This window comes from Rhinolophus sinicus, linkage group LG02 (assembly GCF_036562045.2).
Source record: "Rhinolophus sinicus isolate RSC01 linkage group LG02, ASM3656204v1, whole genome shotgun sequence".
In the NCBI taxonomy this organism is placed as follows: Eukaryota; Metazoa; Chordata; class Mammalia; order Chiroptera; family Rhinolophidae; genus Rhinolophus; species Rhinolophus sinicus.
Genome location: NC_133752.1, coordinates 16117960 through 16145481, shown reverse-complemented (window position 1 = coordinate 16145481; position 27522 = coordinate 16117960). Strand labels below are relative to the sequence as shown.

At 34.9% G+C, this 27522-nt stretch overlaps 1 protein-coding gene across 1 annotated transcript in view; it reads left to right on the top strand.

Annotated features, from left to right (window-relative positions):
* Positions 1-27522, top strand: part of DHX15 (DEAH-box helicase 15) — a 52662-nt gene that overhangs the window by 5058 nt on the left and 20082 nt on the right. The window contains exons 2-5 of the mRNA XM_019743862.2: positions 1666-2101; positions 7565-7758; positions 20067-20226; positions 22922-23140. Of these exons, the coding sequence (XP_019599421.1) occupies positions 1666-2101; positions 7565-7758; positions 20067-20226; positions 22922-23140 (1009 nt within the window). The remainder of the gene's footprint in view (positions 1-1665; positions 2102-7564; positions 7759-20066; positions 20227-22921; positions 23141-27522) is intronic.

The following is a 27522-nucleotide window of genomic DNA, read 5'->3' as shown; positions in this document are numbered from 1 at the left end:
AGGTTTTTTTATGTTCTAAGATCCTTAAGATGTCCAGTGTTTGAGCCATTAATGGCTACAGTGCTTTTCACTTTGCTGGGCATATTCCTGTCTACCCAGTTACAGACTGTTCTTCATTCACCTTTGGGGGCAATGTAAAATACTTTTTAATTAATGAGCACCTTAGACCAGCAGCAGAATGAGAGAAGCAAAGAAAGGATGGTTGAAGGCATATTTCAAAGATAGGCCAGGAAGCTCAAGTTTTGAATCAATTGTGAGACTTCATTTTGTATGTTTGTTAGGTTATCCTTTGGGTTCTTTTTGCCTTTGATTTCCTTTCTATTTATGCCAGATAGCTGAGAGGCTTCCATCCTAGCTTGTATGTCTTGTGGGTCTGTAAAAGATGAGCACTTAAGAAAATTCCTATGGAATGGAATTACATATTTTAGGAAAGGACAAGATGAAATGTAATTGGTTAGCTTATCATTTCTGTAATTGGGGAGCCATTCTACCTCATGCTGGGTTTAGCATTTTAGCTGTGTTGTGCCAAGGGGAGTTGTTGCCCAGCTGATGTGCTATTATAGAGACGCAATGGTCTTTCCCACTCTGCTACTGATACTAGGGTGTGGAAAATTTGTATGTCTGTGTGTTAATACGGAGCAATGACATGTTTAGTGGCTTGTATCATAGCTCCATGTTGCCTGACTATTTTCGGGTCTGGGTCCAAACACCTTGTGGCAAGTTGTCTTCTGTAGCACTTGGTCGGAAGTAAACTGACTGGATTAGTAGAATGAATAAACAGATTATTTTAAAATTATTAGTGTATTCGGAATCATCCCTAGTAACTGGAAGTAGGTACTAGAATTGACTAATTAAAATTGACCTAAGTTTAATATAGTGGCCATCTGCATGATTTTAAACAACTTAATAGGATACAATGAAGCTTCTTTTTAATGGGCTGTGTTTCACTTTATAGATGACCACAGTATACATAGGTTACAAAGTACTTCCAGTGTTTTACTTTTGCTATTAAGGGTATCATGCGAGAGTAAACAATGAAAACAAAAGAATAAAAAGTATTTTAATTTTAGTTTTTCTTATAGAGCAGTATATGCTTATTGCACAAAATTGGGAAAGTGTAACTTAAGAAAATTCACCTATAATTCTTTAACTTATGTTTATAATACTATAATGTGAGGTGGAATTGTCTTTGTGTCCAGAAGCAGTGTTCTTGCTCAATTTTGAACGTACTTTCAGTGCAAAAATTAACCTTTTCATATAACTTGAAGGAGAATCTGGGAAAGATGGTATTTCCATCCTTTTTTGCCTGGTTTGGTCCTACCATTATCCCCCTCAATCTTTAACTTCTAAGTAGGAAGGGATTTTTACATGCAGAAGCGTGAGTTGTGTTACGTAATGGTTAAAGGTTATAGAAAGACTGTTCCTTAACAGAATTTGAGGCATCATCAGGGAAGGGAAGGTTGTTTGTGGGTGAGGTATGGAGAATCCTTGTATTTAAGTTCTTTTTCATTCTTTCTGATACTTAATGTATGTAATTCATTGAGTTTTGTATCAGTTTATTTATTTGGTTGTTGAACATTTACTTTGTGAGTGTAATGCTGCTGTGAACATTTTGCATAAGATTCAGAACCTTGAGTGCTAATTATTTTATTTATTTATTTTTAGGAAAGATCGAGATCGTGACCGTGATCGTGAAGATCGGTCTAAAGATCGAGACCGAGAACGTGATAGAGGAGATAGAGAGCGGGAGAGGGAGAAAGAAAAGGAGAAGGAATTGCGAGCTTCCACCAATGCTATGCTTATCAGTGCTGGATTACCACCTTTAAAAGCTTCCCATTCAGCTCACTCAACACACTCTGCACATTCAACACATTCGACACATTCTGCTCATTCAACGCACACTGGACATGCAGGACACACATCACTTCCACAGTGCATTAATCCATTTACCAACTTACCCCATACTCCTCGATACTATGATATTTTAAAGAAACGGCTTCAGCTCCCTGTGTGGGAATACAAAGATAGGTTTACAGATATTCTGGTTAGACATCAGTCCTTCGTACTGGTTGGTGAGACTGGGTCTGGTAAAACAACACAGGTGAGTTATTGTATACCATGGTACATATTTTGTTAATGTTTAAGTTTACTAAATGCTTATTTGATCCTGGTGATCACTCATTGTCTGCTGTCTGGTAGGACATCTTGAAGAATAGCTGCTTTGGTATTTAGCACATTTTAGTGACTTACAAAGTGGGAATCCAGTTGGGAGTACCTATTTTCCTGAGTCTATAGGGGGAAATAGCAGTGCTGTTTTTTTCTGGTTTTGTTAACATTCAGGATGGTAAAGTGATGCTCTTCTACCCGCTTTGACTCTGAGGTAGTACAAATTTGTGGGTACAAGGTCTTCCAGTGCTTGGATGGAGAGGTCTGAACCACTGGAGTGATTTTTCTTTTTTCATTGTTTCTTTGTTTTGGTTTATTTGTTTTGTTTTATAATTGTTTTGAACCATGTGGATATTATCTATTCTTTAAAAAATGGAAGAGCTAAATAAATTCTCTTGTGAGTTCCATCAGTCTATAGTTACCCCCTACACACATGCACAGAACTAAACACTACTAGTATCTTGTTAGTAGTATATCTAGGATGTTTTCATGGATGGGCCATTATTTGCTGGGCCCATGTTATAGACATCGGGGCTGCTTCTAATGGTGGTTTTGCATGGACAAATATATCTGGGGGATAAAATTCCCAGAAGTGGAAATTGCTGAGTCAGAGGATTGTTTGTAATTGTGATACATACAACTGAATAGTCTTCTATAGGGAACAGCAGTTTACCTTTCCATGAGCAGGCATGAAAACATATGTGGGAAATTATTAGCATGTACTAAACAAGAATTTTTACGAATCTGATAGGTTAAAAGTGGTATTTTTGTGTAATTTTTAATTTGCATTTACTTGCTATGAGTGAGGTTAACCATATTTTCATATGCTTGAGGGTGACTCATCAGTTAAAAATTTCTTAAAGATTACACAAGTAGCAGTCCCTGGCCATTATAGGAAATTTAGAAAGTTCATGAAAGTGTTGAAATGAATTTAATGATCACTCATCTTACCATGCAGAAATAATTATTAATATATTTCCTGTTGGCCTGTTTTTCATGTTTATGTACCTATAGTACACATTTGTATTTGAGCACACTGCATATACAAGTTTTTCTTATTTTAAGTTACATATGCCACAAATCTATCAATTTGAGTATTTTGTGGAGACATTTTGAAAGCTACAATAGCAATTAAAATAGGAAGCTTTTATTCAAGTCTGAGACTTGAGTACGATTTTTCTTTTTAAATGAAGGAAAACAGTATTGATGTTAGGAACTGAAAACTGTTGATTTCTTTTTATCACCGTATGGAAATTTAAAGATTACATGAAAAGATAGAACTCTAAATATATTAATATCATAGTGTTTAATTATTTCAACTAGTTCATCTCATTTGCATAGTATTAACACCCATTTAATTAGCATTTGGGTAAAGCCTTACACCGTGTACTTGATACATATTTGTTTTTTAATACCCTGCAAGGATGTTGTGAATCACCATTTTACAGATGAGCAAAAGGAGGCTTAGATTTATGAGAATTTAAGAGAGGTTTGGTGGGTTTCTCTGAGTTACATAGATTTAGTTGGGCTCAATATTTAAAACTTTGTCCCTTTGTTTCATAGCCAAAGTTACATTTATTTCGTACTGCTATTCTGTGGTCTTACATGATTAACCTTATTTCAGAGATGAATTTGTTTAGTAGTTAGTGTAGAGGAAGGTTAAGTCAACTCAAAACAAGAGCTTTGTGATTATTTGGATTAATATTTGGGGTGGGGGGGTTTGTGTTTTTATATTTAAGATACTTGGATACTTAGGAGTGCAGGGCATTTGGGAGACTCGAAGGGAAACTGAACAGCTAACTAGTCAATTTCAACCAAATGCTTTTTGGCATACTCTTTAAAAGTATTCAGTCACTTTTTTGGTTGTCTTGTGCTTATCAGAAAAATGAAATCCTCCAAACAGAATCTGAAGTAATGACTTTAAGTTTTTACTGAGACTCAGTAAAGACATTTCACATTGCAATTTTGTATGAACCTGTGGTATCCGTATATAAAAAAACCAAAGTTCAGGGCGGCTGGTTAGCTCAGTTGGTTAGAGCGCGATGCTTGTAACACCAGGGTTGCCTGTTCGATCCCCGCATGGGCCAGTGTGAGCTGCGCCCTCCACAACTAGATTGAAACAACTACAATAGTACCTCGGTTTTCGAACGTCTCCATTGACAAACATTTTGGTTTACACATGCTGTAAATGCAGAAGTAAATGCTTCAGTTTTCGAACATGCTTCGGAAGTTGAATATGTCATGCGACTTCAGCTGAGTGCAAGATCCTGAGGCCTAGCTGTCGGCTGTTTTCGAACGTTTCAGAACTCGAACTGTCTTCTGGAATGGATTACGTTCGAAAACCGAGGTACCACTGTACTTAACTTGGAGCTGATGGGTCCTGGAAAAACACACTTAAAATAAATGAAAGTTTAATAAATAAATAAAATAAAGCTCGTTCAGCCAAGGGATGGCATGAGGAAGGACATAGATTTAAAGAAGGGAAAGCATTATACTCCCTGGACAGAGTGTAGGATGTGTATGAATAGTGAGGTGGGGCAAGTCAGACTAGACCAGTAAGTTGGCCCCTAATATGTCTTACTGTAGGTCAGGAACCATCAGATTTTTAATTGGAGAGGAATTACAAGGATTTTAACAAAATGTCCTGTCTGGTGAGAATGCTGCTGACAGATTATGTAGGAGGTCATAACAAAATTTTGACTCCGTGTAGGTCAGTAGAATGGAGAATAAAGGAGAGATTGGAGTTAGACTGTTTCTGTTACTGAGTGAGGGGCATGGGAGGAATTAGTATTTGGAGGAAGGTGAGAAATCGTTTTGGTTTTGAACTTGTTAAATTTAGGATACCAATAAAATAATTCATTCTTGAAGTGGAGATGACCACTAGGTCAGGTGTGGGGACTATAGTTAGATTGACATTTGTTATAGTATTAGAAGTCAGAAGAATAAATAAGACCACTCAGGATAAGGTATAAAACAAGACTAGAGGATTGAGGATCAGTTTTCAGGAAGGTGGCCACAAATGGAGGAAGGGAAGAAGCTGAAAGGAAGTGACAGCTTTAAGAAGATCTGATCCCTGGCTTGAACAACCAGTAGCCTGCATATTTCAGCACATACTTGCCTTCTTAATGCTATTCTTAGGAATATGAATAGATGGATTGACTAAGCAATTCTCCAGATACGGTCTGGGAACCCTTGAAACCTTTTCACAGGTCTTGGGATTTTCTTCATTGACTTCAAACAAGACGAAAATATTGCCTCACATTCAAAATAGAAGCAGATGAAAGAATCCAGCTGTATTCTATTAAGTCAGACATTAGAGATAAGCAAAAATGTAAAACAATGTATTCTTGCTTAGTTTTTTTTAGTTTGGAAGATGTAGATATGTTTTTCATAAAAAATGATAGTGTAGAGTGCGTTTTTATTCTTAAGAATTAAATGCTTTAACAGTTTTTTAGTTTTAATTTGCTAATATAGTTGTTTGGCATCCTATATTATTTTAAGAGTATAAAGAGTTCCTGAGCTCAAAAGTTTGAAACTGCTGAATTACCCAAAACTGTTCATGTTTTGTTTTTCAAGTCGGAGTAAGCTATTTATTTCACTAGAGTGAATTTAAAAAATCTGAACATTCTTGCTTTAAGAATTCTGAATTAATTTTAAATAGTTTTAATTGACCAATGAATATTTTTATAAATTTCACTTTGTTTGGTCTTATAAAGGATATTTTGCCTTTGTGAGAGGCTTGCTGAAATGAAGATAGACAGGGTGCCAAGAAAATGCATACACATTTTAAGAAAGGAAACCTGTATTAAAATTGTAACACTCAATATATACTGATAACAAAGGATGAAGACAAGTCACATTTGACTTCTGCAATTACAAGAGGAGCTCAAAGTGGTTACCATCAGCGTCCAGACACTTCTGAGTACGGCGAACTACTGCTTGAGCAACATTGACTAAAGCGTCCACTTGTATACATTTTTTTTTGGCACCCCTGGTATATATAGTCTTGCTGGAAAACCATTTGAGCTTTGATCTTTTGGTTTTATAGACCCGGAGAACCATTTCTAGTTGACTACTTTGGTTCATTTAGAATCCTTTAAAGATATGCATTGTTATGTTCTAGAGAAGCAGCATGAGCCCACCCCCTTACAGATGTTTGTCAGTGACAGCACATCCCAAAATTGTAACCTAACTAAAATGTAATAATACAGCAATCAGTATTCTTCAGGTACTGTACAAATTCTGTACCCAAAAAAGCCCCTCAAAATGTCTTTTTTTGTGTTTTTTAAGCATTAGAGTCTGATAGGTTTTTGGAAGCTTTGATGGAGACCCATCATGTCTTTGTGTCAATGTATTCCCGCTTAATGGAATAACCATTTAGATTTTTCCCCACGGTTTTTTCCCAAGTACTACCATTATTTCCCCGAAAATAAGACCTAGCCGGACAATCAGCTCTAATGCGTCTTTTGGAGCAAAAATTGATATAAGACCGGATCTTACAGTATAATAAAATAAGACCCGGTCTTATATAAGACTGTGTCTTACATTAATTTTTACTCCAAAAGACGCATTAGAGCTGATTGCCCGGTTAGGTCTTATTTTCGGGAAAACGCGGTACATGAGTGGAGAAGAACCATGAAATTGGAGGATCTATTAGCTTCTATTGATAATGGGACAGGGAGGAAATGCCGTGTCATCATGGCAGTCAACCAACTTGTGCTTTTGTTGGTGGTTTTTTGTTTCCTTTCCCCTTGGCTGCCCCCTTTCTTCAGGGAAGTGCTGCTTCTCTAAGTCCTATTGAATCTGAGATTACCATTGCTAAAATTGATTTTGATTTTTAATATGATACCTAAGGTGCTGCCATTGTGTGTACCTATTCTTGGGAGAAGGATAGGGGTTAGATTCTGCTGGATTATGAACCAGATTTGAATTCAGTTAAAAGGTAACAGCTTTATAATTACAAACCGATGTGATTTCTGCTTTCACTTACCTTTTGTAACTCAAGTTGTGTAGAAATTTAAGTTACGAGTTTCTTAGAATATTTTTGGAAACTAACCTTTGTTATATAAAGTGGAATTTTTTGTAAGTTGGGTTTTTCCCAGTACTTAGAGAAACAATTAATGGTGGAACGGTTGACACTAGAGCATATTCAGCAAAGCCTCAGCAGACCTATCCCACTCAGGAGTACAGTTAATGTTATGTCAGTGTTACACATGACCCTTTCTTGGCTTGGAGTTGGAGTACTGATGCTATTATAAGTTTGAGTCATAAATAATAATTTGTGGTGTGCCTAAATTGAATTTTTTTCAATTATTAGAATGAGATAAAATGCTTTGTGTTAAATATACCTGACATGCAGGCAGAGTAGAATTAATTTAAATATGAAATTATTTGATAGATTCCACAGTGGTGTGTGGAGTACATGCGATCATTACCAGGACCCAAGAGAGGAGTTGCCTGTACCCAACCGAGGAGAGTGGCTGCAATGAGTGTGGCTCAGAGAGTTGCTGATGAAATGGATGTGATGTTGGGCCAGGAAGTTGGTTACTCCATTCGGTTTGAAGACTGCAGTAGTGCAAAAACCATTCTTAAGTAAGTACTGTCTTTAAAAATAGACACTTTTTCTTTTAATTTTCTGCCACTAGACAGGGAACTTTGCTAGTGGAGTCTCAAGTCGTCCAAATTTAGCATAGTCCAAAGTAGACTTTCTTAGACTTACTAGATGACATTTTAATGTGGATTCGTTTTCTTGGTAGTAATATATATAGCTACTAGTAGGCATTGAAGTTCAAAGGTCAGATTTTAGTTACTTGGTGCAGTATCTTGGGTGAAATGTTATATCATTTAAATGTGATAGAAAAGTAAAGTGACATATCTCAGTAAAGAACAGTTACTTTTTGAAAAAATGATATGTGGGATGGGATACGATTTATTTGGGGAGTGGGTTTTTAATGTTGATTATACAGCTATTATCACATACATGTTATGAGCTAAAAGGAGGAATCTTTTGTTCTGTAATACACTCGTGGAGCCTCCTAAAAGTCCTCACTCTTCATTATAGCATGGCACGCGTGATTAACTACCACATCGAGCTCTTTCTCACTTTTTTAAACTTCTTTGATTTTTAATCTTCATCTTAAAATTGCATTCTGCATAAGTAGTGATATATGTTGCCTGATGGTGATTCTTCTGAAAATCTTTCCCTTTTGTTGCTTCTGTTTCTTTTGTATGTGACATTTCAATTGTTTTTAAAAAATGATTTCTTTGTCATAATGAACTCTTCTCCCTGAGGTTGTTTCTAAAAGACAATTTTGGAACAATATATTACATGGGCAATAACATGAGTCTTTGATGGCAGAAGTATATATAGTGTTATAGAGATAAATGATACATTTTATAGAAAATTTTAATGTATGCAGAAGTAGAATAGTATAATGAACTCCCATGTATTTGTGCATCTTCAACCATGGCCAATCTTGTTTCATCCATATCCCAACCTTTTCCCAACCGTATAATTCGAAAGAAATCCTAGACATCATACACTTTGATCTGATGACAGAAGTATATATAGTGTTATATATAGAAGTATATATAGAAGTATATATTTGTGTATATCTCAAAGATAAGCTTTCAGAAATAAAACTGATATCACAACTTACATTTTTTCTTCATCAAAATTCAAGTTTTGTGATTTTCTCTTGTTTCTTTGATATGTGTCTTTTTTTTTTTTTAGAACTTCAGATTAATGAATTCGGTATCATTTTTAATAGCAGTTGGACTTAAGTGTTTACTTAAATCAGCTCCTCTATGACTATGAGGCATATTTTTGGCTTAAACCTTAATCTTCATTGAATAAACCTTTTTAGTTTAGTGATAATCACATTGATTAGTTGTAATTACAGTGTAATTGATTAAAGAATTATATAAACAAAATCATAGCTTGTGGTTTTATATTTAATTTGCACATAATGTCAAGTACTTGAGGATAATAAAAGACAGACTTTACTTGTTTTTAGGAATAATATTCTGACATTTGATTCACCATACATAGAACTTGATAAGCCACGGTTAAGCAGGGAGAACAGAATTTGGAAATTGGGAGGTGAAAAAAATTGTATGTAGTATTGGGGCTGAGTGTGTGTGTGGTGGTGGTGGTAAGTGGTAGATGTATGTTTATGAAAGATTTTGGTTTAGTTATTAGGGAGTAGCAACTAACATAAATAGATTTGATAGCTCAAAATGAAAGTATTTTTGGCATTGTAATTTTTTTTTTAATGGCATGGTTTCCAGAGGCTATCATTAAACTAAAAAAAAAAATAAAAATCTTACTGTAGACAGGGTAAGGTTATTGGGATGGCTTCTAGACTTCTGAAGAGCTACCGTGTTTCCCTGAAAATAAGACCCAGCCGGACCATCAGCTCTAATGCGTCTTTTGGAGCAAAAATATAAGACCCGGTCTTATATAAGACCCGGTATTATGTCATGTCATGTCTTATGTTATACCCGGTGTTATGTTACATTACGTTATGTTATACCTGGTATTAATGTTATATTATACCTGGTCTTGTGTTAAAATAAGATGGGTATTCTATTAATTTTTGCTCCAAAAGACATTTTAGAGCTGATGGTCCAACTAGGTCTTATTTTCGGGGAAACACAGTAGAAGCTAACCTAGTGTTGTCTTAAAGCAATGTTAAATCCTATTTAATAGTATGGGGCTAGTGGTAATTTTGACAAATGGGAATGCTCCATTGAAAACAGTGTTTTGTGAATCCCTAGATATATTTTGTATAGTCATCTATCAACTCATGTCTTGGGAACACAGCTAAGGCCTTAATAAAGATCAGCTGCATAGTAGTTAATTGGTAGGGAGACTGAATACATCAGACAACTATCAATACGCTCCATTAGCTGTTTCCATTTGTAAATTTCAAATGCTTATATATCCATTGTGTAGCCAGAGGTCTTCTGTTTTTCACCATAGAAGGAGGTAAAGGAGGACTAACTTGTGAACTGTCTGTGGGACTCAGAATTTAATCATACCCTTTTTGATTCATTATTGACTATAAATAAACACCATTTAAATAAGTTTGAGAGTACTTGAGCTAAATTAGTTTAAGTCATCTCTACACAGATTAAGGGTCCAAAGATAGTTTCTTCAATGTTTGGGACACATATACATAAATTTAGGTTCCAGGTCTATTAGGTTGATTGCAAAAACCACAATTACTTTTGCAACAACCTAATAATATTGTGCCATTTACAGAGGATTGGATCTAGTATAAATTAGTGCACGCTCTGTTAGACTAGCCTTAAATAGCTATCCAGTCTCAGTAGACAAGTGAATTTGACAAACCATGCTGCTAAAAGGTTGTTTCATTTCGTTTGTTGTGTTTTTGTTCTCCCATCTTTTTTTCTGAAGTGTTTGTTTTGCCATCTTGGAATGGAAATTATGAAAGAACAAAAAAAACTAATATGGTAGCTAACGAAGAGCAGACCAGTCAGTGAAAGATATGTTGCCAAATTTGTGACTAGTCAGTGAGAAAATCTTAATATAAGGAAGAAGAGGTTGGTATACTTTTGCAGTGGATTTTAAGAAGCATTTTGTAGTTGGAGTTGTAACAAATTTTAAGAAATACTTTTTTTTTTTTTTTTTGAGGGAGCTGATAATTCTTTAAAGAATAAAACAGTTTGATAATCTTGAACTTACCGGAAAACAATATTTGAAGTTGTTGATTTGATAGCTAATTTCACTGTTAGGTGATGTTTCTTTTTGGTTTTTCACCCCTACATGCCATTCCAAATTACTGATCTATTTTGATATTGAGGGAACCTAGTAATTTATACAAGTAATGCTTAGTCATTCAGTTAACTTGAGTACCTTCTGTGTGTCAGGCAGTGCTATGTACCGTTTCCCCAAAAATAAGACCTAGCTGGACCATCAGCTCTAATGTGTCTTTTGGAACAAACATATAAGACCCGGTCTTATTTTAACATAAGACCGAGTCTAATCTAATCTAATCTAATAATAATAATATAATATAATACCTGGTCTTATATTAATGTTTGCTCCAAAAGATGCATTAGAGCTGATGGTCTGGCTAGGTCTTATTTTTGAGGAAACGCGGTAACAACTATTGTATAGGGTTGTTCTGAGATCAAGTATGTTAATTTGTATACAGCCCTTAGAGTAATTCTTGTCACCCAGCAAGTGATAAATCAACATTGCTACTCCTGCTGCTGATAGATTTCCAGTTTGAGAAATTATTGGATCTTATTAACCAGTTAACTCAGTTATCCCAGTTAATTAGAAAGGGGCTTATAAAACCAAGTAATGAAGTTCCTTTTAACACAGCAATTGAATTACAATTTGGGGGTTTTAACTTAAATTAAACCTTGACATTACTTGTCACTATGAAATGAATTAATGAATCCAAATGTTCTTTTAAGATGTGGAAACAGGTCTGGTATTTTAAAGATCATTAATTACACAAACATTAATTATAAACTAATTTATTGAACATCTGTTATGGTAGGCTTTGTTCTAATTCAAGTGTAGCACTGAAGTTAAAGACAGTTTTACTGGATATTTATTTAGAAAGGGTTAGGCATAAAGAATAAATGTGGTTACTCACCACTTAAGCAGTTCCTGTTAGACTAAAAAAATCACTGTTGTCATTCTAGAATTAGAATTGTATTGGCTTTTGTTAATTTATAGAAAGCTAACTTGATTTCCTAAAGGTCTGCCTATATTAATTACATTTGTCCTTTGTGTTCATACTTAAGCATGTGCAAGGTATTAGTTATAGAAGTCTCTTTTTTACAGTGCCAACATCTTAAACAGTATAAAATGGAGCCTACACATTCATCCTAGCTTTCTGTAAACTGCTGTAAGGATGTTAGAGCATTTCCTTCAAAACTGAAAATTTGAGGAATGGGCAGTGTATTTTGAAAAAAATGATTTAGTTGCCTTTTGTTCTGTTAATTTCTTAAGCATTTTTTTGCTTGATTAGACCTCTAAGTAAAACATACCAAATTTTAGCCGTTTTCAGAAATAAAGCTGTGTGCTTTGGCTGCTGATCTTAAGTATATCAGGTAAGAACCATGAGGCTACACATACTACAAATCTGGTTAGGTATTTTCTGTCTGCTTTCCTTTTGTTCACTTTTTTTTTTGGTATTAGGAATGCATTAAAACATAGTAGATTCCGATTTATTCAAAATATTCTATGTATGACGTCTTTCCACGTGACTGTTTTCATCTACTGTGTTTCCCTGAAAATAAGACCTAGCCGGACAACCAGCTCTAATGCGTCTTTTGGAAAAAGATTAATACAAGACCCAGTATAGTATAGTATAGTGTAGTATAGTATAGTATAGTATAATATATAATATAATACCGGCTAGTATAATATAATGTAATGTAATATAGTATATAATATAATACCGCCTATTATATTATGTTATACTGTACTATACTGAGTCTTGTATTAATTTTTGCTCCAAAAGACGCATTAGAGCTGATTGTCCGGCTAGGTCTTATTTTCGGGGAAACATGGTAGTAGTTCTCATTGTGATCAGTATGCTATATATAGTGCTGTTGATTATAGTAAGATTAGTGTTGCCTCAAACTGTATAATATTTTTGCAAATAATATATTAAATTGAACCTTGGTGTATATAAATCTTTGTTTATCCTTTTACCAATGAAAGGAACGTAGTATAAACGGGAACTGTGCTAGTGTCACTGGATCTTTGACTTGGTTGAGGAGGTAAGTTGTGAAACAATTAAAAAGATAGTTTGAGTGTCACATGAATTGGAGGAAGTATTTCATCTTAGCTGAGAAGAATGTAGAAACTTCAATAGGAAGATTATTAGGTTTCAGAGTAGAAGTTATGCTGCCTTGGTTTACAGCATGCTTGATGTATGAGTAATTTTTTTCATGGTACCCTAGGCCTAAAGAAATAACTCAGAATTCCATTTATTTAGTAGTTCGGTCCTAACAACTTAAATGTTTATGTTCTGACAACTTAGTAGCCCTTTAAACAAATGCCTCTGCATAAATTGAAAGGGGGGGGAACCCGAATATTTTAATTTCATTCTTAACCACCATTATTTACTAATGCGATGTCTATGCCACTTGGACACTGGCAGTTTCTTAAACCTTGGAATCAGATTGCACATTGGCACCTTTATTGTTCTACACTAATTTTTGCCTTATACAGTTGGCCCTTGAATAACGTGGGGGTTTAGGGGTGCTGTTCCATCAAGTTCATCAGTGCCAAAAACTTGTGTTGTCCATTCATATCCATTGGTTCCAGGAATAGCCCCCTTTCTTCCCCCCCACCCCCACAGATACCAAAATTCACAGATGCTCAAGTCCCCTATATAAAAAAGGGGTAGATCAGTTCATGCAGGCGGTCCTCTGTATCCATGGACTCCCAACCACAGGTGGAAAATAGTATGGGTATTTATGGGGAAAAATCCATGTATCAGTGGACCCACACAGTTGAAAATCATGTTGTTCAAGGGTCTCCTGTATTTGCTTTTTATCACAGCAGCTATCAAAAATCCAGCTTTTCAAAGATCACATCGTCAAAAAGAATGTAGCATGATGTACAATTAACTCTGAACTACCTCAAGCTAGTAGTCCTGTGGTATCACATGTTGAGTATGGAAAACGGTAATATAAATTGTTTTGAATCAGTAAGGCGGAACATATTCTTTTCTGGAAATAGGCTATTATTTAACAAATTGAATAAATTTATCATCTTAAGTAGCCTGTTTAATACCCAGGGAAGTAGTTTATTCTTTTCTTGACTGTGGATTTATATACAGTTATACACTGAACGATGAGGATATGTTCCAGGAAATGCATCATTAGATGATTTCATTGTTGTGCAAACATAGAATGTACTCACACAAAGCTAGATTGTATAGCCCGCTACACATCTAGGCTGTGTGGTACGCCACTCTCATACATGCAGTCTGTTGTTGACCACATCATTAAGCAGCATATAACTATACTTAGACGTTACGGTTATATACAGTATTCTAAAACTTGGATTGTACAAGGGATTATACATAAACTCCCCTTTTGCAGATCTTAATATTAAACTACAAAATGTTTTCGGTTTTTTTAAACTGCTGTGTTCACATAGAAAAGGCTTGCGAAATTGTCTTAATTTCATAGACCTATATAAATTGGGAAATAACAGTGCTAGACATTTTGGACACACAGGACTTTCTTAAATTAGCGATGGATCTAAAAATAGCTAGATCACTTAATGAGGTAAATGATTTCATTTTAAAGTGAAATTATATATACTTAGAATAGGTCTTTTTTTTGTACCCATGGTATACAGAAGTAACTGATATTGGAAGAAGTTGTTTTGATGGAAGATAATTTGATGACTTATCTGTAGTTATTCAATAAGTATAATAGCATTCACCGTGAGCATGTTTGAAAATTGTTTGCTTTTTGGTAATCACCCATCATAGTGTTGGCATTGTAAAGGATGGTTAGGGTATTCAGTGTCACCATATTTAGTAGTGAGAAGAGCTGTTTTACAAAATCACTATACTATATATAGCTCTGTCTTCTAAATAGTTCCTGATACGTGAACGCTGTTTTAGCTTTGTACTACTGTTCCTTACTGTTGTCATTCAAAAAGTATTTTACTGATAGGGGCTATAAACAAAAATATGTTACATGGTAGGGAAAATAAAAGTGAATAAATATTTATTTTCATCATAGTCTCTTTCAGAAGTCTTGATCTATTATAATTTTGAGTTACTACACACAAACCTGTTTGTGTATGCATTTTAATGTAGGTAGCTTTTCTTTAGTAGAGGCACTCAGGTGACTTGATTGGATTGTAGTGGATAAATCTAAAAACTTAGTGTGAATAGAAAATTTATACCAACTTTATTTTGTTTTTAATTAAAATCTGTACATTCATTTATCAATTATTGTGGGACCAACACCATTTCCCCGAATATGGGTGGGCCCTTTGGAGTTCTATTATGCACTAAAATGTCTAGTTCTTAAAGTGGGGTTTAAATTCCAAACACAGATGTTGCTTTTCTGGAATTCCAGACCCCTTTCCCTCTTTTACAGTTATCTCACCCATTTGATTGTGTGTGTGTGTGTGTGTGTGTGTGTGTTGATAGTTTTTCAAGCTTTTCTGAAGCATACAACTTAGGATATGTATATGCAACTCTTTTTCTGTGCTAAGAGTTTATCATTTCATGTCAAATGTAATTATTTAAGTTTATCCAACTGGTACAGACAGAAATGTGGCTATATACCAGTATGTTTTATAGAATGTAAGGTTATTCCAATTTATTAGGTGAAAGTTAAGAGCGTATTATAAAAGTCTACTGAATATTTTACCAAGAACCAGGCAGTTGGTGTACTAGGTGCATTATATGCATTGTTTTGTTTAAACAATAGTCACCATATTCTCATTTTACAAGTGGAGCATTAGAGAAGTTGAACTTGTTCAAGGTCAGACATCAGTAAGAAAGCAGAGACTTGAACCCAGGCTTGTCTTAAAAAAGGATGTGTTTGTTCTTTACCACTGTATGCTTTACTCCTTTCCATCCTCATTCTTCATCTCCATGTAAATCTGTGTGTATTTGTAAAGCTTTCCTGGGAATAGGGAAAGTAGTAAATCTAATTACCCAGATTAAACAATGCCAGTCATTTATAATACTCTTTGAAACAGATACCAAGAATTTCTTTGGGTCATGCTGAGTCAGGTTTTGGATTATTTAGAAACACAGTTTGATTTATTTCCATGTTTAGTTATGCCAGGATAAAGCCTATACTTTGAAAGGTAACCAGGTCCTAATACTATTAGAATAGCGCTTCATAACTAGGAATTTCAGTACAAATTAACTTATAGAAGGGCTGTTTCAAGACATGACTGATTCACTTACATTGTATTTTGGAGATTGTTCTAGAACAGTAAATATAAAATTGCCTCATTTTTAATGGCTGCATAGTTTAATTCTATTGATGAATACACAAATTTGCATGTTTGGTTAAAAATTGCTGCTCTCCTTAGTACCCTCTTACAACCTTCTACACAATTTTTCACACATGCACAGGTGTATATATCTGTGAAATGAGTTTCCTACAAATGAAATTGTTTGGGCCAAAGGGTATGTTTGAATTTTATTAGCTGTTGCCACATTGTGCTCCATAGAGATTTTATCTACTTTGACCAGAAAGGAATGAGCAAATGAGCGTCTGTTTTCATACCCATGCCAACTTCTTTTATCTTTGTCAATATTGTAAGTGAAAAATGGAATCTCATTATGGTTTTAATTTGCATTTCTTTTGTATGAAATTGAACATCTTTACATGCATTTATGAGCCATTTGTATTTCTTTTTGGAATCTGAGACTAGTGCTTTTCTCCTCTTTCCAGAAGTATTGCTACCTGGTTGACAGTTGTTTGTAAGGTGCTATTTAAAATGCATCCCAATAACAGAAAAGCTAAATTCAAAAAAATGTACAGTATTATAGGATTGACAAAGTTTAATACCTGTTCATATTCTTTGCCTCTCTATGGTTGTTTGGCCTTTTTCTTAGTGATTTATACACACTTTTAATAAAAGTAGAATTCTGGATATAAGATGCAAGTTTTATCCAGTTTGCCATTTGTTTCTTTGCTTTGCTATGAAGAAACCTTGAATTTTACACAAGTAATTAACCAGTTTTTTAACATTGGATTGTGCATCAGACCCTGCCAAGACTGCTTTAAATGATTTAATCCTTGTACTTTAGTATTTTGTTTTTGTTTTAAACATCTTTGCTCCATCAGGCATTTGCGGGGGCGGGGGGTGTGGTTCAAGATGAGGATTAAGGAAGGCATTGGTGTTTGCCAGTGTTCTCTCTCTCACACTCACTTACTCACTCACTCACTGTTTCTACCTGCACCAAATAGCATAGCACTAAATTATTGGGGATTATTGCTTCCCTGCATAGACGTAGTTTTAAAATTTTTTCTGGCATTCATTTGGGAAACATTTTTCACTTTTCTGTGGATTTTTTTTCTTTTTGATTTTTTTTTTTGAACCATACTACGTGAGATGTTTTGAAAAATTATAATTATATGTAAACAAAACTATAAATGAATAATAATAACACATTTGAAGCACGTAGTGTTTTACCATGCTTTGTTTATCTCATAGTTGTAGATGGTGACTGGGGTTGGGGTTGGTGGTTGGCTTGTAGTTGTGCTATGCCATCTGTGTGTGCCAATTGCAAAAATCCTTAAGCTAAGTTGATGCTGCTCAGTACACCGGTTTGGTTTTTTTGTTTGTTTGTTTATTTTACTCTATTAATTAAACAGTCGTAATTGAAAATTTGAGCTTTTTTTACTTCAAGGATGGTTTGGCTGCTCAGGCATCTACATTACTTACTTAATCTACCTCTTCATTTGGACTAGTGCTTCTCACACTTTAGCAAGCATCAGAATGACATGAAAGCTTTTTAGAACACAGATTGTTACGCCCCACCTTCAAAATTTCTGATTAGAATCGGAACATTGATACTAGTCTTAGTAAGTGATTTTACTGGTTTTGAGACCTAGAAAAGTTAGCTGCTAATATTCTGTTTTCTTTACTGCAAAAGCACCTAATTTGATTGTATCTTTAAGAGACCTTCGGACTGTAAAAATGTCATTTTTCCTGAGACACTATTGTACAAACGGCAATCTTCTGATATTAACTGATTATGCAGGAGATAACTTGTAGCATCTCATGGAATTGAATCACTGGGTGATGATCAAATTAGTGTTGAGGAATATCCAGGAGCCTGTGTCGAACCTGGAAGGCAGGGTTTGGGCTTAGTTGACCATTTAACTTAATACATGTAATATGCATAGTTAATAAAACAAGGCAAATAATAGTTACGTTAATCTAATTTACAATATTTACAGTCTACCATTTGTAACATTTCCCCTTTTAGAAAAATATGAAAGAATGATTTTTTGGGTCAGCTCTGCTTTTGAATGCCTCGACTGCTGTGGTTGTCTGAAGTGTGATGAATGTGAGGAGGAAAAAGATCAAAATAAAGACGGTACTTTTTAAAATGAGTTTTAAGGAGTTTTCAAGTTGGAAGTTTGATACTTTATCAGTTCTGACTTTTCTCACATTTTTAATATGTGAAATTTATGTACATTTTGCAGTCTGAGTGTCTTACAACTAATGGCAGTTTGGTGGTTGTCGTTGCCTGTGAATTCTTGAACTTGATCTAGCTATACATATTGGCACTTCAAATAAGTAATACATGTTGGGACTACGTGTTGAGTTTATTTTCTAACTAAAATGCCTTCAAAAATGTTACACGAGGGTTTCATATTGAAATGAGTAGGCTTGGAAACAGTGGCATGGTGTAAATTTGATAGTATTTAAGCAAATATTTGTTTGAAGAGTGACCAGTTTCTTTTTTTGCCTTGCAAAACAATAGATAAGAGCTTTATTGAATATAAGGTAGTTACCCACAAGTGGATGAAACTGGATTGTGTTTGCTACTGAGATAATGTGTGAAAAGATTGCCTATGTCATGTCAGTACTAACATCTGAAGGCAGGAGAAATTACCAAATATCCTCAGACAGATCAAAGACATTTCAAAGCAACGAGAGGCTATAATGTAGCTGATTCATGCACTGTGCTGCACTATCGTTAAGGCACTGAGTCATAGTTTAATTGGCACTTCTTTTCTTTCATGGTCTTAATATAAAATAGTTTTGCAGATAATGCTGTGTCAATTCCAGAAATGTGTTCAGGTGTAATAAAGAGGATTCATTTCTCGTATACTGTCAATTTGCTGAACTTACTGCTCCAACAGATGGCATCAGCTAAACATTTCAAGTTGGTTCATGAAAGATTAGGTTAGACTAATTTGTGAAAAATCGAGCCAAAATAGTGAAGTCATAAATGATGACTTCAGATTTTAGACTGCTTTTAAGTCTGTAAATAAAATCATGGATTTGTATTCAACAGAATGAGCTGTGACTTCAGCATTTGCAGGCGGACTTTGTTTTGTCCAGGCGCCAAACTAAAGATAAGTTGTAGATAGTTATTTTGTATTAGTGACAGTAGTATCCTGAATGGAATGGACAGGAGATGGCTGACACAGAAACAGTTCTGCAAACCACCCTTGAGCTGAGCGCCTGGATTCCGTATTAGCTGATTTGAGCCATCACTTAGCCTCGTTTCCCTTTTTTGGTTCTGTGATCTAGCTGATGTCATCTGGCTTTGCTTTTCCATAGATATTTGTCAGCATTTCTTTAGTACTAATGCTGCTCCTCATTTCCATGAGTGTATTCCTTTTTGTGCTTCTTTACGATCATTTCATTGAATTGGGTGGGGCAGGGGAAAGAGATGGTAGACTCATGTGCCCTCTTAGCTTTTTTGAACCAGGAGCCTGTTGTTAGTTCAAGTGGGGAATTCTGAAGCCTTTAAAGAAATGTACATTTGAATGTAGTAACATTTTAGTGATGTGATGTCATAAAGCAACTTAAAATCATTTTTTAGTTTTGTTTTGCAGGTTGAATATTTGTATGCTTCAGATTTTGCTTTGGCATGTGTGTGAAACCATGTGATCATTATATTCCATAATCAGACTTGTTTTCTCAGTGCATTTCAGCATTAACAGTCACACTTGACAAGATTTGATAATGTATAGCTTCTTTGATATATACTCTTAAAATTTTTTCTTGAAACTTAATTTTGCAAAAGATTATTGAGATAATAGCACATTTGTTTTGGGCAAAGGTTTAATTTTGACTTACCTGATGTTTTTGCAATTTGTTTTTATGTCGTGAAGTTTAATTTTAAAATTCCCTACATGAAACTTGACCAGCACGTTCTTTGTGAATATAGGTACATGACTGATGGGATGTTACTTCGTGAAGCTATGAATGATCCCCTCCTGGAACGTTATGGTGTAATAATTCTTGATGAGGCTCATGAAAGGACATTGGCTACAGATATTCTCATGGGTGTTCTGAAGGAAGTCGTAAGACAGAGATCAGATTTAAAGGTGAAGTAATTTCTTTTACTTGTTTCATTCATTAAACATGTACATATGAGGTCTGACAGTTAAGTTAGCGAACTTGCCACCATGCGCTTACATTGGCAGCACTGTACAAACAGCCCGGGAAGGTTTCATAACCTTGGTATATCAGTGTCTCACAGCTGTTCGTGTTGACGTGGGGCGGTGTCTTGCTGAGTGGCGTTCATTATTGTTGCATGTTTTTGTATGCCGTCGCGAGAATGGCTGAGCTTGAATTAGAGCAATGAACAAACATTAAATTTCTTGTTAAGCTTGGCAAGAGAGGAAGTGAAATCAGGGACATGTTAGTCCAAGTTGATGGGGATAATGCCATGAAGAAAACGGCAGTGTACAAATGGATGAAATGTTTTTCTGAGGGGAGAGAATGCATCACTGATGAATAAAAGGTCAGGGCGGCCAGTAACGAGCAGAACTGACAAAAACATTGCAAAAATGAGTCGAATTGTGCGTGAAAATCATCGGCTGACTGTGAGAAGCATAGCAGACCAAAGTAAGCATCCATAGAGAAACAGTCATGAAAATCTTGGCATAAGAGAGGTGTGTGCAGAAATGGTCCCAAAGGAGCTCACCGATGAACAAAAGCAAAGGAGAGTTGAAGTTTGCCAAGACCTTTTGGAGAAGCAAGATGATGTTTAGGGCCGTGTTATCATGGGTGATGAAACCTGGCTGTACAAATACGACCCTGAAACAAAGCGTCAATGTGCACAATGGAAGTCAGCCAGTTCTCCATGTCCAAAAATGTTCCGTCAGTCCAAATCAAGAGTCAAAATGATGTTGCTAATCTTTTTTCTGATATTAGAAGGATTATTCATTATTAATTTGTACCAACTGGATAAACAGTTAACCAAGTTTGATATTTGGAAGTGCTGAAAAGGCTGCATGAAAAGTTAGACCACCTGAACTTTTCACCATCAATTCATGGCTCTTGCATCACAACAATGTACCATCTCACATGGCACTGTCTGTGAGGGAGTTCTAAGCCAGTAAACAAGAACTATTGGAACACCCTCCCTACTCACCTGATCTGGCCCCCAATGGCTTCTTTTTTTACCCGAAGATAAAGGATACAGCTCTGATGGCCATTCCAGATAAAGAGTTCCAAAATTTCTGTGAAGGGTGGACTAGGTGCTGGCATCGGTGCACAGCTTCCCAAGGGGAGTACTTCGAAGGTGACCGTAGTGATATTCAGCAAAGAGGTCTGTAGTACTTTTTCTAGGATGAGTTTGCGAACCTAATTGTCACACCTCATAAAAAAACAGGGAACACATGCTCATCACTCTAATCAACTATAAAAAATAACCAACTGTAAAAGGAGCAACCAACAAGTACCTATATTGGTGTTTTTCTTTCTTAACCTATTTTTGTGTCTTTGTTTTATAGTTGAGGTATACTTTTACTTTTTAATGCTGTATTTTTAAGCCACATCTTTTCAATTTCTAACCCACCCAGTTTTTTATAATCCAAGAGCGTGGTATTTTTGTAACCCTGCTGCTCACCCTACTCTATTAAGTGCAGAGGCCTTGTTTAAGGATCAGACCTTTGTCCCTGTCCTAATAAGAATGCACCCATTAGAATTCATAATGCTGCAGTGTGGGAATAATTATACCCAGAACAACCTACTCCTTAGAAATGTATTGCTTAGCTTAATGTCTTGTTTTTTCTGTCTGTTATACCACATATACCCTGGCCAGTGTTACTATGTTAATGAGGGCTTAAAACTAAATGTTCTCACATTTTTGTCTCCCAATGTTTATGAAGTTCCTCCTTTTTTCAGTACAGTGTTAATATATGTATTTACAGAAGGATTGTACACTGGGCAGAAAGAATGTGGGTCTCAAAAACTGTTGATAGCTGAGTATGTTTTTCTTACAAAAATTAAATTACGCTTTTAAAGAATATATTTGAAGAACTATATGAATACTACCATTATTAAGCTTTATGAGCTATTGAAGTTTTAGGGAGAAACTCAAAGTAGAAATTAAGAATTTTGTAATAGACTGTTTTATTGGGAGGGGGGAGCCTTCTATTTAAGTAAATTTTTAGTGGGTTATATAATGTATGATTTACATAGAAGGGTGATTGCAGTGTCATGCAGCCCTGCACCTGAACAGTCTTTCATAGCTGCAGCTTTTAAAAAAGAAACCCACATTTATTTTAAGAATTTTTACAAAGAAATCATGCTTATTAAAGGTGATTTGGAAGAAGGGAGAAAGTTTATACCTATGCCACTGGAGTTTTTGTTTTTTTTTCCATTTTCTTTGTTTTTCCCCCATGTGTAAGGTTGTGTTTTGATAAATGTAGCAGTAATCATACTACACATTATTGATATCTTTTATCAATCCCTTTTACATGTTATGTAATTTTATAAACTTTGGTTTTTAAGGTATTATTTCATGAATATATTGTAGTTTATTGGATGTGAGGTTTGTTTCTACTTTTTTAAAATGAAAATAACTTACTATAGTCCAGTCTTGTGTTACTTGATTGTTTTAAGTCACAATTTATGAGCATGAAGACTTGTAGGGTTCTTTATAACATGTGTGTGTACACACACACACACACACACACACATAGCAGTAAACGTTAATGTACTTGTTTTTTCTTTAAGACCACATAAGAATCCTTAAAGACAACTTCAAATAATTTACTGTTTTCTTTTCAGGTTATAGTTATGAGTGCTACTCTAGATGCAGGAAAATTCCAGATTTACTTTGACAATTGTCCTCTCTTAACTATTCCTGGGCGTACACATCCTGTTGAGATCTTTTATACCCCTGAACCAGAGAGAGATTATCTTGAAGCAGCAATTCGAACAGTGATCCAGATTCATATGTGTGAAGAAGAGGAGGGAGATCTTCTACTTTTCTTAACTGGTCAAGAGGTATCGTCATTTGCTTCATTATTCAGCCTTTGGCATCTTTTTTTATCCCAGCATTTAAAGTTTTTCTTCAAACTGATTGTATTTATATATGAGATAATAATAATTCCTTTTATCCGTGCGCTCTAAGAATACCTGTTTGTACCATTAGTATTTGTGTTCTAGTTAGTTATCCTAAGAATGTTAAATGCATTTAGAATTTCAAGTTTCAGCAATTTAGTCTCGATTTTGTAGAGATCTAGTTGGTCAGTGGTTTGGTAATTTGCAATTTTGCTGAGGTATGAATTTGAATCGCAGCTGCTGTGAAATCAGGTTATCATAGTTATTTTTAGCTTGTGAGTGAGCTCTGTAACTGAGGCGCCCATCCACCATCAAAGCGAATGTTTACGTTTTGTTTTGGTTTTCCACATGCTCAGTGAGGATTGGAAAGAATCACTGAAATTTCTTAGATTTTACCTCATTTTAAGATTGAATTTTATTCTCAGGTGCAACATTTTCCAAACTTGTTTCCAAAAAGATGTTCATAGGTGTGCTGTGAAATTCTTAAGTGGCTACATACATTCAGGAAAAGCTGTCTGGATAAGTTTTTATAAAGCCTTTTACGAGAGGTTTTCTTAGAGTCTGTCATTTACTCTACTAGGTTTTGTGAATTTTCTAGAATGTGCTTCCAAAACTAATATACATACAGAACACTTTACAAAACCTGCAGATTCTGATTCAAAGTTCAGGTGAGGCCTGAGATTGTGTATTCCTAACAAGCTTCCAAGTAGTGCTCAAGTTCTTAATGATTAAGTAGCAAGATTTAAGAGTGTACTGTTTCATAGAACTTTCTTCAATGCTGGAAGTGTTCTTATCTGCTGTTCAGCATGGCTTTTGTATATTTGAAATGTGGCTAGTGATAGGAGGGACTAAATTTTAATTTCATAAAATTTTAGTAAATTTACATTTAAATAGCTACGTGTGCTGACTCCTGTTACAGGTTTTGTATGGTCCACTAGTTAAGAATTGCTTTTACATTTTTAAAGGGTTGTAAATAAAAACAGTATGCAATAGAGATAGTATATGGATGCAAAGCCTGAAATAGTTTGGCCCTTTGCAGTGAAAGATCTGACCCTTGCTCCAGAACATTTTTTCTCAAATATGGTCACCAGTGGATTGATTGCCTGCTCAGGTGGGGAGAGTTTTTGAAAACAAAGCAGGTTCTTGGCCCTGTTCCAGACTTGCTCAAACAGGTGTAATTTGAGGGTAAAATAGAGGAATCTGCATTTTTCACAAGTTCCTCGGATCATTTTTATATTCCTTGGGATTAAAGTTTACTGCTCCAGAGGAATGTTTTAGCCAGTATGCCTGGGGTGCATTAATGATACCACCCTAAACAGTGGGGTGGGAAATTGCTCTACTTCTCTCACAGGTGTGCTGTGGGACTCACCTCCTACCTCCACTAGCATGTGAACTCTAATTTGTGTTTCTACGGAGATGTTTAGCATATAATATTTGAGCAAATGTTACTGTGTTAAGAGCTATAAATGTTGGCTGATATTTTTTGTCCATTCAATATTGTCTGTATGATTTATAATTTGTGCTCCATTGGCCATAGTTTCTTTTCTGTAGAGCAGGGTTTTTCAACCTCAACACTATTTACATTGTAGGCCAGTTCTTTGTTGTGGGGTGCCCTGTGCATTGTAGGGTGTTTATTAGCATCTCTAGCCTTTACCCATTAGATGCAGAACGCTCCCTCCCTCAGTTGTGACAACCAAAAATGTCTGCAGACATTGCTACATGTCCCCTAAGAGGGTTCCAAATCATTCCGAGTAGAGAATCATATTCTTTAGGGAAATAAGATGTGTTGCAAGTTCAGTTTTACCGATAAACCTCTGTTGGTACTGGTAAAGGAAAATACTCCTTTTTATGCATTTTGAATGGACGAATTTTTATATATTTTGTATGCAAGAGTTCCAAATGCTTTTTTGATGGCATAAAAACCGTACTTATACTGTAATGTAGTGTGAGGTATTTATTTTTGTCTTATTTTGTATGGCCTTTATAGTTTCTCACTTCCCCCGAAGTACACAGCATATTTTTCTTAAATGACCAAAATTGTTATTATGTTCAGATAACCAAGCATATTAGAATTCTATTAGAAATATCAGATGGCCTCATGGTGAGGGCCTGAAAGACTTTTTTAGGAGTTAACTTCCTATAGTTGAAATTTTGGCAACTATTCCTATAGCAGGGGACTGGAAAGGAAGTAAGCCTGTGGTTTTCAAATGTGTGCTAGAGAGGGAAATACATGTCTTTCAATAAAGTGTCACTGTAATTGTGAACCTCGTGTATGTGTACTGTTAAGTTTTTAAGTTCCCTTTAGGTGACTAGACTTGAATTTGAAGATGGGCAAAGGTAGCAGAGTATTTAATGTATTTTGTTTTATTGATTGTGTGTAGTAGTAGTGATTTAAAGATAAGTAAAATAATTATTCCTCATGTTTGTGACTGTTATTTTTACTTAGTTAAATGGTAGATTTTGGGAATTCATTACTCATGCTTTCATAAATTTGAATAGCATCCATAAAATTTAGTTTATCTCGTGAAAATTTAAAATGATTTTTAAGACCATTACCACTTTGACCACTTAAACCAAAGTGCTTCTATAATCATCTGACTTAATTTGGGAGAGATCATTTTTAATTAGTGAAAGTTTGGGAAAGACTTGAATTCTAGAATTTTTTTTATGTTGTTTTCTGTTAATGCTTAAAATCTGGACTAATGAATTCCTTAGGGGTGCTACACTACTGAATTAGGTAAGAATGATTGTAAATATCAATTATTTGTAAATGCACACTTGATTGAAGATACTGAAATCCTTCATTCTTTAAGCAACACATTGTTTTATCTTTAATTTTACTGAGTAAAATGTCTTTTCCACATGTAGTGAGTTCAGCCTCTTTAGGGTTCATGTTAATTTACTAACATATTTGATGCTTTTGGAGCTGAAAGTCTTCTTAAACCAGAAACTCTTGAACTTCTGTCTGAATTCTCAATATTGCTCATGACTGAGCAGATGGTTGCTTTATGCTGATGATTGTCAATCAGTTTTGTGGTCTTCTGAACTGACAGTATTGACTTTATCAAGGTGGGTAAACTTCAAGGGAAAATTTTGTTGCAGTTATAAAACTTGTTTTTATGTAAAAAACATAAGTGGTGTTTAGAGATGTCTTTGTATCCCATGAAGTAGTGATTTTGTTATACCTCTATCTGCTTAGATTGGGATAGTCTAGTCCCAAGTAAAGTTGGAATTACCTTGTTAAAATTCTGGAATCTGCAAATGAACAATTTGGGGCACTTAATTTTCTTGTACTGTTGTGTGAAATCTGGATGTTTGGTGACTTCTAAACATTTATTTTCCCGTCAAATATGACTAAATTAACAAAATTGCAAATATTCTGAATATTGGCGGCTGTTTTCCTTTTTAATTTTAGAAAAAAAAAATCTAATTTTGTATTTGCATACCAGCAGGGGGCATTCTAATCTAGATACAGCATTTGAAAGCAATTTCTTTCTGAAAATGTTTGTTTCATTTGTTGTATTTTTCTTCCAATGACTAACATTCATTCACTTTCTTTTAGAAATTTTAGGTCTCAAAGGGAACTATTAACATAAAATCCTTAATACTGTGTTTCCCCGAAAATGAGACCTAGCCTGGATCATCAGCTCTAATGTGTCATTTGGAGCAAAAATTAATATAAGACCCGGTCTTATTTTAATATAGTATAAGACTGGGTCTTATATAATACAATACAATACAATAAATTATAATATAATATAATATAATATAATATAATATAATATAATATAATATAAAGTGTGATACGTAAATACCGGGTCTTATATAAGACCCGGTATAATATAACAGAATATAATACCAGGTCTTATATTAATTTTTGCTCCAAAAGATGTGTTAGAGCTGATGGTCCGGCTAGGTCTTATTTTCAGGTAAACATGGTAGTAATTTTCTGTGTCATAATTTTTAAGACCTTACATATTTGGAATAGATGACAAAAAAAATTTCAAGATTTGTATTCTTTCACATTTTCTTTCACATTTTCTCATACTGATGGTGTCCTCTCTTTAAACCTGGATTTGAATGTAAATGTATTGTGAAATAGTTTTCTGTGGTGGGGAAATTTTTGAAGATACCCTAAAATATTTGGGTTAGCCTACTTAAATATGTTGATGATGTAAAGGTGTGTGTTCTCATTGGGAACAATGAAAAAAATCTTCCCATATAATTGTGTTAGTGATGACATGACATTAAAGCCTAATTGGCTTCTTTTAAAATCTGTTAGGTTGGTACAAAAGTAGTTGCGGTTTTTGCAATTTTAAACCTTT